Consider the following 12,728-nt stretch of genomic DNA (forward strand, 5'->3'; position numbering starts at 1 on the left):
CACAGCCCAGATGATGGATAGTGGATGGTCTACCGATCCATATAAATACCTAATTCATTTTCTAATCTTAAAAAAGCCCTGACTTTACCTTGGGGCAAAGACTTCTTAAGGTTAATTACACATCATGTAAAACTCTTTCAAAACCTTATTTAAGTTAGATGTCTTTCAATTTCCCAGAGTACTTTATCCTTCAATGATGAGAAAGGATTGTTCATATTCTATATTCCTGTGATATTTCCAGACCAATACTTTTTTTAAAAGTTGCTAAAATTAGCTATTTATTTAGCTATGTTTAGATGCTTAAGGAATTTCAAAACCAATGCATCCTAAACTAGGAAACCCCTTTTGCACTGCCTATCATTTTAAAACCCCAACATGCACCTTTTTGACACAAGGCAACTGAATTGCCAAAATATACACTGACAGCCCAATACAGAAGCACGGACAATCTGCAATTTATATTGTATGGTGAAAACCACTTCCATGTATGCAGATTAGCAATATCCTGGATTGCTAAAACCTTCATTTTTTTTCAGCAGGAAAAGTAAGTCAAGAATTTACCTTCACACACAGACTGGTCCTACAATCCTGCTGAACAGTGAAAGCCTGTTATCAAAAAGCAGCTATTCAGCTCTCAGTTAAAATGAATAATGTCTGGTCTTCTTACATTTTGAAAAGAGTTTACTTTTTTTTTTTTTAATATTTAATTTAACAAAGTGTAGTTTTTGAGACACTTTTAGAGTAAAACTGGGCCTTAAATAAACCCCTTCATAACTAATCAACTTCAGGTGTTATCATTTTATTCAACTCTTTATGGTTTAACATTACCTAACTTGAATTTATCACTCTTTTGACAATTCAAAGTATTTTCCCATCTCTCCAATAGCAGGAAAAGGCTCAGTAAGCACATGGACTCAGTGCTCGGGCCCCAAAATAACAGTTTGGCTAGCAATCAAAAACGCCGAAGTGAGTACACAGGACTTTTAGTAGCTGTTACGGGTGATGAAACCCAAATAAAAATAGATGGATGATGTGCCCCCTCGAAAGCATTTGGAAAGACCCATGGAATTAATTTTAATATTGTGCAAATAAAGCAGAGAGACAGACGTTTCCTGCAGGCAAGCATGAGAGAGACACAAAATAAAGTGTGCTATGCTGTCTCCCCACTGCCTGCCAATATGAGGCAGTAGGCATGTTTTGTTTTCCTTATTTTTTTTAAATTTCAAGGATTAGAAAAGATTGATTTATTGAACTGCTGAAAATCTACAGGAAGGGGTTGGAAAGTCCAGCACTCCCCTCATAAAGCAAATGGGTTCATTGCTAATTACTGAAGGAGCATCTTCATGGTGAGAAAAATCAATTGCAAGCAATAAAAGAGTGCTTAAAGGATTTTGCCTTCACGTTTCATGACAAAGTTACCACCTTGATGGCATGAAGCCAAATGTCTTCCTAATCGCCTTCCTTAGGCTGCTGGTATTCATCACAGAATCATCTAGGTTGGAAAGGACCTTGAAGATCATCTAGTCCAACTGTTAACCTAGCACTGACAGCTCCCAACTACACCATATCCCTCAGTGCTATGTCGACCCTACTCTTAAACACCTCCAGGGATGGGGACTCCACCACCTCCCTCACATGGCTTTCCAAGCCATCATTTCCAAGTCTTATCTTCTGGCTCCTGCACCCTTTCACAGGAGGTGGCCAGTCCCCTAAAGACATCTGTAACCATCTTGGGGGGTCACCTGGCCTGTCACCACTTCATTTGCAGAAGAAACCCCCGGATTTACATGCCTTGGAGATCTGTAAAGGTTGGGGTCCTACCTCCTGGCATAAGGGAAATTTTATATAGGTTGAAAGCCACTTCTGACTTCCAGCGGTAGCTCTGAAAATTTTTTTCAGACAAATGAGGCCAAACCTTCCTTGGCCCTACGTGATATCCAAGCACAGGATCTGGGCAACCTATGCCTGATTATTTCTGCCAAAGGCAAAGCATCATCCCTTTCCCCCTCAACTCATTTGAGGAAGTCATGGCCTGCTTTCTGAGATTTGTTCTTAATTACTGCAATTGGAAAGAGCAATTTTGTTAAACTCATCTCATTTTCTATAAGTAATAAATTACCCTCAGAATTACTTACACTGTTTATTTCCTTTCTCCTAACTTCAAAAGGCATGGCATGATTATTCAAACCACACTGATGTGTAACCACATATCCAATATTGTTTCCACACGATATGGATTCACCAAAGCCTTTAGATACATTTGTATTATCCAAATAGCATCAGCAGGGCTTGCTGACAAAATACTTAAAATGTATGGCCTTTTAAAACAATAATCATGATTTACGGGTTCACAGAAGGACCTTAGGTATTTAATATCTTCCAGGACACCCTCCCAAATCGATAACCGCTCATTGATTTATTTTTTTTTTAATTCTGAAATTCCCCCGTCACAGGGAAGATTAGTGCTTTACAATCACCATTCAACATTAAGGTGCCCATCACAAAAAATACAGATAAACAAGCAAAACCCAAAGCCCAGACAGTCAGATATTAACCAAACCCTTCTTTGAAAAACTCAGCAGCAGATTGCAACAAACAAAATCAGGTGCTGCCATCAACATCACTGGGCAAAAAAGGCATCCAGACAGAAGTGCAACCTCAGAAATTTTTTCAGCACCAGCAGGGTTTCTGTCTCCTAGGTGCTCACAAACTCTGCACTCAGGCAAAATATAAATGTGCCATATCTTTTCTTGGTAGGAAGCTCATAAATACTTCATTTTGTGCCATCTCCAACGGATTTTTCTGGGTTTGGTTTAGGCTGCCTGTTCAAAGTTTACCCATCCAGAGATGCAGATGAAGCTATATAGGAGCAGCACTGAGTTACCCAGGGACTAGGAAGCATGGTGCTTTCTTACACAGGATCCAGATAGATGCTAAGTCAACTGCCAGGCTTGTGAAGGCACGGTACTCTCCCAAGGCCATATAAAATGCAAAGATTGTAGCCTGAGCTCCTGTACAAGGAAAGTGAGGCAGGCAGTTTCTAATGCCCAGCTCAGTACTCTGTGGCTAACATCTAAACTTTGCACAGGGGGAGGTTTTCCAAAGGAGAGAAAAAACTATTCCTCATTTTCAGAAGTACCCAGATCATTTGGTCATCCTTGCAAAACACTCCTGTCAAGTTTTCTGGTGACAGAGAATGTGCTGCCTGCACGTCCCAAGAACCATTAAAACACACACTTCATTTCACATCCGAGTTTATCCAGACCCAAACACTAGGCTGGGGGCTCTTTTTGTTCCCTAGGATCAGATTATCCTTTCCTGGAGCAGGAATCCAGGGATGATTCCTCTCCAAAAGGCATCCCTGGAGCTGCTGTAATCTGAGCCTGCAGTCCCCAGAAGTCAGTGGAGTCCAGGAATGCTGCATATAGCACAGCTGGCTGGGAAGGAGAGATTTTTAACTCCCTATTCTTGAACAGCCCGCTGAGTTAAGTCTTTTTATTTTGTTAGCAGGGCTGTATGAAAATCTTAACAGAAAGTTCATTCTTTAGAGGCACTGCTATTTTATTTCACATTGTAAGTTACAGGTAATGGCCAGTCAGGATTTCGGGTCATGTTTAACAGAGGTTTACTGTGGCTCCTGTAAGCATTACATTCATTAGCTTGTGTTTCAAACCCTTCATATCTTGGCTTTCCACCACTCACGCCAAAGCATGTACCTCCTTGAAGCTGCATAGGTGCACGTAACCTCCTCTCCCCACTTGCTGCTCCAAAGAAATCTGCACGTTGCCACAGACCCTCAGCCCTTACTTTATCCGGAAATGCGAATGCTGAAGATACAGGATTGGGCCTTCTGCACCCAGAAGCTGTGCTGGGCACACTCCCAAGAGCTGGACCCCTTCGTTGCACCATGTCCTTGCTGTGCACTCCCAAGCAACCGCAAACCCAGAAGTAATGAAGGATTAAATTGCTGCTGTTCTGCAAGTTGAGTCCCCCAGGTGAACCCAATGCAATATTCCATTCCAGACCCTTTGGCATCACAAACTATTTCCAAGTGTAGTGTCTTACAATTAAACAAGAAAGATCTGGAAACCAAGAGATGAGTTTAAAGCTCAGTAGAAAGACGTCTTCCTACTTTCACTTGTTTCCAATGGCTAGAATAAAGCACAAATTAATCTTCCTTTAGTAAAAGGATACCTGCTACAAATTATTGTTCTGCATCGGTAATGTAAGCTCTTCCTACCGAAGGAGAAGGAATCTTGCATTTTCAAAAGTCTAACTCGGTCCTCACTGCACCAAACCCAGGATGTTTACTTTTCCTGCATTTCAATCAGCTGAGTAAATAAAACTAGACTGGTAAACCTCTGTTCCTGCCAGCACAATACTGCTGTGTTAAATCAAGGATTTAATTTAAACATATCCGCAGATGATTTTTGGAAGTTCTATTTAACCTTTGTTTTCAATTTTCTACCTAACTCTGAGGATTTTTTTATGACTTAAGAAAACCCACAGGACTGAAACAACAAGCTAATCTGGGGGCTGGGATTAGTCATGTCTCTTTAAATAAAATACATATGTTGAAGCAAGAAAATGAGCAGATAATCACTTACACCCATACAACATATGGGGAGAGCAGGATATGGCAATGGTTTGTAAAGGAGGCATATTTTCAAAAGGGGCTTCTCAGTTTTGTGCCTGATGCTTCTCGCCCCTTGCCTCCCCCAGCCTGGGCCGGACTCCCTGAAACAGCCCGGACTGGGCTTTGCAAGTTTTTATATAGTAATAATCAATGCTGAGTCTTTGCATTTGGCTCCTACTTTTGGCTTTTATGTTGCACATTCTCAGATTTATTTCTGTAAGCCTGTGAGCAAGAGACTCCCACGGAAAAAAATGAAAAATAAAGGAGTATGGTGTGAGTTTTGTATCAAGTCAGAAACTTGGGAGAACATAATACTTTTTAATTTATCCATTAAATCAGGGCTGTGTGCCTTCAGCCCCAGACCATTTGAAGCTCCCACAGCAGCCAGCATGCTGAGGAGGGCTTGTTTTGGTCATTTGGGGATTGATCTCTGAAGGCTGCAGTGCAGGACATTTCTGCATCATCCCCATTAATGGGATTTCAGGGTGTGTTCTTGTGAACGTGGCACAATAGCTAAAAACATTATCTCCTGCATGTTCGGAATAAATAAATTTTTTCCAGTGAATTTCAGGTTTTTGATATAGTGCTTATTTTATTGTTGCAGAAGATGGGATGGGAGCAGGTTTCCACAAGAGGGAAGAAAGCTGCAACAAAACTACAGTAATTAATACCAGGATTAAAACTATCTCAAGGCCCCTAATTAATGCCTCTTTACCAACAAAAGGAGCTCCCAGCTAAGACTCTGGGTCTCCCTGTCTGAAAGAAAGAAAATTAAATTTCCAGGATGACTTTTGGCTGGGTTTCTATTGCACAAACCCAGGACTACAGCCTGCCATGTTCCTCTTTGAATTGGTCTCTGTGAGTTGTGCTTTACAAAAAGCATCCAGGTGGCCTATGGTACAAGCCAAGCTATACCCTCACTAAACAGATAATGCAATAGAATAGGACAAAAAGAGAAGTGAGATGACAAGGCCCTTTGCCTCCTGCCTTCTTTTTAGCAGGTCCACAACTGCACTTGGCAGCTACGGCCGACGCGTCACCCTTCCAAAGTAAATAAAATAAAATCTCGTTGCCACATACTGCAGCACAGAAGAATGTCAGGAAGTCTGGTCTGGCCAGAGGAAATGCTAACAAACCCAACCGTGGCCAGGCAGCGCTGGGGGGAGAGGGGACAGGCACCTGCGGGAACTTCAAAGGAAAGGTTACGTCTGTAAGGAAGAGAAAAGATGGCTTCTGGTCTCTGCTAGGAGAGAGAAGGTTTCACCTTCTCCCCTCCAGCCATTTGGAGATGCCCTGTGTAACTTCAGGTGTGGCAGCTGCTTGGCCACGTTGATGAATCCTTTCAATCCACTTATAGGATTTGCCTTTTGTTAACTAAATAACTGCTCTCCCCACCCATTTTTTTAACAGTTTTACATGTCAGTAACTAAAACGCCCCACATTGTGCACAATAACAGCATACAGCAAAGACAGGACCTCAGATTTCAGTAGGTATGGTGAAGAGCCATCTGGATTACCATCAGTGTAGCCCCTTTTTACTTTAACCACTTTAGCCCCTTTACTAATGCCACAATGACTCAAATGAGCACTATTTAAATGGCTGCAGAACAAGCTCTGTACTGCCACACAACACAAAGGCATTTGGGGAGGGGGTTCCTCTGAAATCCTCCATTTTGCACATAGAATGGGGGTTAAGCATCCGGAAATATGTGGATGGTTTGTCATGCTGCAGCATCTGGCACAGGTTGGATGAAAACCTGGTGTGAGAGGACCACAAGCAGCCACAGTACATGCCTGACCACCCAGAAAGGAGATGATGGATGGAAAACTGAAGAACCATGCTGGACTATTCACATATAGATGTATTTTCCTTTGTCACAGAAGGCTTCCTACAGGAATGTGAAATATAAAAAAGATTCAGCGTACTCCTGTCTATGACAGTCTGAGACATTTTGCACATCTAACATCTACCCGGCACAATGGAAAAGTGTGAAGGAGAGACTTTAGCTGCTCGACTCCAGAAATCACTCCACACGGCAGCAACCTCCGGTAAAACAGCCTCACAGCTGCTCTAAAGTATTCCAGCTGGTAACACGTCCTCGTGAGGAGCCATCTGCTAGCAAGAGTGCATTGATGCCGCACTGATACGCCTATAGTCTCCACTCGCAGGCTATAGATGCAAGCAGCACAGCAGGCTTCTGCCATCTAAAAAGCTTGCATAGTCCCTGGCTTGAAAGATCTGTCTTCTCTGCAAGCCCGTAAGGGCTGGGGAAATCAACCCTCCAAAATAAAGCCTTCTCAGCTACATTTGTTGACAGCGCATCAGTTCATGCTCACAAGCAATTTCGTGCACCCCCTGCATGCCACTTACACTCTCAAATGGGCCATGAGCAAGACACCAGTGATGTGGGAGAGCTACCAAAGACGAAACAGTGCTCCTCACTGCCCATCTCTGCTCACCTACGTTTGCTGACAAGCTGTGTAAAGATGAAAGAGCAATGGCCACAGTGACCTCGAGTGCCCAGAAACAGCCATTGGAAAAGGCGGGGAAGGAAAATCCCCTCCTGCCCCGCGTTTGGGGAGGCATGGGCAGAAGCTACACGCAGCACCCAAGAAGCAGCCGTTTTGGTGTCCTTGTCTGCGTTACTTCATACTGAAGAGATCTTTAAAAGGCAGAGGAGATCTCCACTCTGGGTGAATCCTTAAAATTTCTGTTTTAACGTACTGAAGGAAGAAGTCAAACTGCACTTTTTCAAAAGGCCCTAGGTAAAAGCATGCTGCTTTTGGTGATGGTACGTGTTGTGAAATGGGAGCTAGTCTGCCCTCCTGGCATTGGTGGCAGTCACAGAAACTTTTACAGCTCCAAACAACGTATCCCATGTACACGAGCTGACATCTTTTCCTGACTACATGCCTCAAAAGCAGGACTAGAGCATGAACCGCACTGTCTCAGCAGGCGCAACCCATTGAATAGACTTAGTACCAACCTGCTATACAGGGAAGATGCTCTTGACACAGGGAGAAGGACCCACATATAGCTACCCTACTTCCCTCTTTAAAGTGCTGGGCTAAGCTGGAAAAGTTAACGTGGGTAAAAAATAAACTGACGCTGTAGTCATCAAATCTCTTGCTGGGTAACCCCTAGGAAACCAGTGGTCCACCGCGGGAATGTCAGATTCTCCCATGCTGGCATAATAATACAGGGACTGTTCCTGAAGGTTAGGGAAGTTTATTTTTACAACTTTGCACAGTGCCTACAAATCTTCCAGCCACACAGCATCTGGTTCAGGCACTGCCCTTTGAATGGCTTTTCTGTTGGTGCAGTAATTAAAGGTATCCCAGGTGACACCTGATACCTTATCAAGTTCATTAATTTAAGTGGAGTTATTTGGCTCTCTATTTTCTATACTTCATAATGTATTTCTAACCTTTAAAGTGACATAGGCAAGCACCAGATTGCAGGGGCGCTTATTAACAGCCTATTAAAATATTTTATGGCCTTTATTTTTATGTTGCCATAGGGAATCAACTATTTTGCTGTTGTTGAACAGGCTCAGGATTTATGTTGCGAGAGCTTCACCACAGCCTAACACTGAGCAGTGCTAGGAAATGAACTGGGAGAACAAACTCCCATTCAGCTCCCTGTGTGCCGTAAAGCTGTCATACGCAGATGGCAGCAAGGGGCCCTCCAATGCAGGCCCTCAGTTTGGTTTGGTTTTTAAAATATAAACCACTAAGATAAGATGCAAGGCTCTGAGACCATGCTGAGAGCCAGAAAAGTCAGTGCGTGTCTTGAGAAACAGATCTGGGTGTATTTTCACCAACCATATAGACCTACAGAGGTAAGCTCAGAAAGGATCTTCCTGGCCACCTATGAAATAACATGGTCTGTTGCTTTTTATTCCAGAGCTGCTGTATCACATCCACATTTTGCAACTGAGCTAGAGCCAATGACTTTGGAAGAAGACCACAATCTTACCTAGAAGATGACTACAATTTTACCTAGAAGATGACTATGATCTTACCTAAAAGTTTTCCAGAGATTGCAAGCCCCTCACACCCCTAGGAACGTTCCCTCAAAGGTGAATTCTCTTCTTTGTTAAAAATCTGCACCTTCTAACTCAAGCATATCCAATATTAGGACAACACATGCCTTGGATTTAGAGACTTAACTTTGTCCTGCTTAGGTATTCAGAAATTACAGTCAAGTCCCTTCTGAAATTTTTGTTTTGATAAACTTCCTAGGGTGAGCTTGGGGTCTTCTTGAGTTTATATTTTGTTTCTCTTATCTTTTCAAGCATAAAAAATAATTTGTAATGAAGCAACACATTTGGAAGGGTATCAGCAACATACTTAAGTATTTTAATGGCTTGTGTTTTCAAAATGTTTTAAAGAAGTCAGATCAGGAATAGACACTCATCTGCCAAAGAATCTTATAAAATATTTTACAGTGACATTATAATTGACATAACTGGTTGTATAAACTCCTGGCATTTTAAACAAAGATACTAGAGATTAGCACAAGCAAGATTATTCAGTAGGCAATTATTATTTCTGCTTTAATTATAACGGCTTTGTTGTTTTTTTTCCCCAGTTTTTAATTTAAATGTCATACTGCAAAGCTTTCTAGACAGATTTTGTGTGGGTAACCTTAGAAAGACTGTTCTCAGCGAGCAATCCCATAGCACTAATGCATGATGAGTAGTCATATTAATAAGTGTTATTAAATGTACCATTCCTTTAACACCCCATCCAAGACTGAAGGAAAGACTACTACGCTGGGATCAGTCCTGGTCATCCAGGAGAGACTGCTCCTCCAATTTCATTTTATAGCTAAGCGATGGCAGGAGATACAGAGGCACACTGCAGAACAGCCTGCCCACAACCTGGGCAGGGACAGACACGGCAAACAAGCACCCTGGGTACCTGAGCTCACTGGGGTCTCCTGCATTTGTACAGGCTCCAGCCCCCTTTCCTCACAACCCTCAAAGAAGCAGCTGTGCCTAAGAAACTAAAACTTCATCCACAGGACCATGCCAGGTCATGGCATGCCAGTGGCACTGCAAGCCTTGTCTGCCTGGGAAGTTTAAGAGGGAAGACTGACGTAGTTTAAATTAAAGCTGCATCTGTGAGAGCAGCTCAGTAGTAAGAACAGTAACCTCGCTGAGAACTGTCTTGTAACTATGCAATTCAGTCATCTCCTAATAAGCTCCCCTCACGCCTCTTCCCCTGCTCCCACCATGGAAGAAGGGAGAACCAACTTCTAGCTGTGTTGTACAATGCTCTCCTTTCCTGGGCTGGCAATACAGCACTGACTGCCAACAGTTTCCTCCTCCTGAAGTTCATTGGATGGTTTTATTAATTAGCAGGCTCCCCATCTTATCACGTGCTGCACCTGAAATCCCACTTCTATTTTTGAAGCAAGTAATTAAAACCAGAGGTACTTGAATAAACAGGCACTGATGGAGACTAATATTCTATCAATACAATGAAACAGCTTGCTAGGCAGTAAGATGCCCAGGCTCAGACGCTAACAGAGTCCAAGGGCAAAACATGCCTTGGCTGGCAAGCACATCCTCTAATGTGGGCACCTCCAAGTAAACCCCCAGTAACTTTGCTGAAACTAATCAGATTCTGGGGAGAATTTGGGTCATTAAATCTGTCAAGGGCCAAAACAAACAGAAAAGAAGTAAGGCTGTCACCCCTGGAGCACAAAGAAATAGTAATGATCAACAATTTCAACACCTTCCCTGTAGAGACTGCAATAATTAGCTGGTAATTATCAGGCATGATTTCCTTTTGCATAGAGGGACTAGGAGGTTACCTGCTTCAAGGACAGCAAATGGAACTTTGCTTCCTTCATGCATTGCATGGAAAATGCCACCACTGGCAGCCAAATCCCAATAAAGACAGTGCTTCACCATCAGCCACTTGTTGGTACCAATTAGAAACCACTCTGCAGTGCCATAACCCAGCATATTGCCCCTGGTTATCACTGCTGCCAGCGGAGTTTGTTCCCCTGTAAGCTCCTCAGAGGGGAACAGGAGCATACACAGCAAAAGACAGAAACAGGCAGAGAGAAAGAAAAAAACCCAACCACTTACTTGATATTGTCAAGACATCCAGATTCAGGTTTCAGTATGGCAGTATGATGAAACATTTTATAGAGAGCGATCCCAAGGAAGATGACATTAAGCTGCAGGGGGGGGCGGGAAAAAAGAGGATTACGTGACATGGCACAACATGATGGGGAGAAAGTCAGCTTCTTCTCTGTAACAAATGAGTTGCTGTAGGAAATGAGGTCTCACTATAGTTTTAGAGTGACTGCATCACAGAAAATTGCCAAGCATGTTATAAGGTGAGCTGGCCTGTAGACTGCAGGACTGGTGATGCCACAGCATTACCAAAGCCATGGCAGTGCATTTGTTACTGATATGGGGCTGGTTCCAACATCAGCTGTAGTGCTTCAAATGATGTTATGGAAAATTAAAAATATTTTCTGTAACAGCTCTTCTGTGTCTGAGAGGTGTACAGTTGTGAAAAGTCATTCCAAGCGTCTTGCTTAGTGGCCCCATTGTAATGAAGCAAAAAAGCATCCTTTTCTGTGAATATATACTTTAAATACATTGTAATGGAAAGATGGGCTGGGAAACCACAACTGCTGAAGATGCTTAGCACAATGAAAAGCTGAAAAATTAAAAGGAAAAAGAGTTTGATTTGTGCTGTAAAAGATGTGATGGCGTTTTAATGCCTCAGCGTTACCAAGGCTGCCAATTCCTGGAAAGGAGTTCCCCCAAAAGCCCAGGCCAAGGTTTGCAACATAATCAAAAAGGGAAGATATCTTCCTTATGAATGAATTGCTTAAGGGGGAAAAAAACCTAACAGTTGTAGCTGGTGGCACAGTCCCCTCCCTTATGTGGAAGGCTGATGAAACAGCCCCCAGTTGCAGGAGAAGCAGAAGAAGCAGGGACAATGTCTGCATTGAAGTGAGAGTGCCTGGTTTGCTGTGTTAGCCAAACTGTAGTCTATTCAAAACAAAGGATGGTTTATTTAAGCCATATTGTAGCGATTAAAGTATAAGAAAACTCCAGCTGCCTCTAAAGTTGGGTTCTCTACCTTGCTGCTGTGTTAGCTGATACACTGGCAATGTGCTAACCGTGAAGTCACATGAGCTTCAACTTCTGCCAGGGAGGAAAAACCCCCATCAAACCTCTCTTCCAGTTTGGACTTCATTTCATTCCCCCCATCCCAGACTGCCCTTTTTTGCATGATCGATGCAAAGCTTTGCTCTGGAATTCAAAAGGGGGGGGAAGTGAATGGCATCAGAGTTTGGCACTTCTAAATGTCCAGTGATAGAAACCAAACTCAGCAAGCACTCGCTCCAAAGATCCCTGGCCTGTTTTGATCAAGTATTTTGCAATGCCAAGAGCCTCTCGTAATAAGCGTCTAATTGCTTGTGCCAGGTGGGGTCAAAGAAGAACATGCCTTTCTCAAACTAATCTGTGTAAATTAAAGATAAAGAGTAAAGGAACAGCAAAAGTTTTATTTCTTGACCTGAGAGATGGAGTAGTTAATTAGGAGTTCTTACCATAATTATCAAGGTCGCTGGTCCTATAAAGCTCCAAATGAAGTAGGTGTCAAGTCGGAGCCAACATCTGTAATGAAACACAGGGGAGAGAAGGCATTCAAGGACTGCACCCAGGACATACATCAAGAGTGAGCGAGTGACAGAGAAGAATGTGAGCTGCAAAACACGCCGGTGGGAGACAGGAAATATTACATTGCTTGTTCATTTAAATGCTGAATTATGTGCCCAATTTCTGACAGCGCTATTGATGGAGTAAGATAATTACCTCTGGAGGAAGCAGGGAGAAAATGGCACAAGGCCTAGTTGCTAAGGCTTTCTGCATCTGTTGGAAAAAAAACCTTAAAACTGTGGGGTTTTTTAAGGAAGGGGTCCGATGAGCATCCATGGAGCTTCTTCTTTGCTTTAAGCTCCTCTTGCCTCTCCAGCTCTGATGCAATGCAAGCTGTCTGTCAGCTGTCAAGCAAGATGACATTTCTCCGACAAGCAGATCAGAGCAAATTTGGT

General features: G+C 42.8%; 1 protein-coding gene across 1 annotated transcript in view; it reads right to left on the reverse strand.

Moving 5' to 3' along the window:
• The window catches only part of ADGRL3 (adhesion G protein-coupled receptor L3), a 514,733-nt gene that overhangs the window by 37,902 nt on the left and 464,103 nt on the right, over positions 1-12,728 (reverse strand). The window contains exons 20-21 of the mRNA XM_074866987.1: positions 12,225-12,291; positions 10,741-10,832 (exon numbers count right to left, since the gene is read on the reverse strand). Of these exons, the coding sequence (XP_074723088.1) occupies positions 10,741-10,832; positions 12,225-12,291 (159 nt within the window). The remainder of the gene's footprint in view (positions 1-10,740; positions 10,833-12,224; positions 12,292-12,728) is intronic.

This window comes from Strix uralensis, chromosome 4 (assembly GCF_047716275.1).
Source record: "Strix uralensis isolate ZFMK-TIS-50842 chromosome 4, bStrUra1, whole genome shotgun sequence".
Taxonomy (NCBI): Eukaryota; Metazoa; Chordata; class Aves; order Strigiformes; family Strigidae; genus Strix; species Strix uralensis.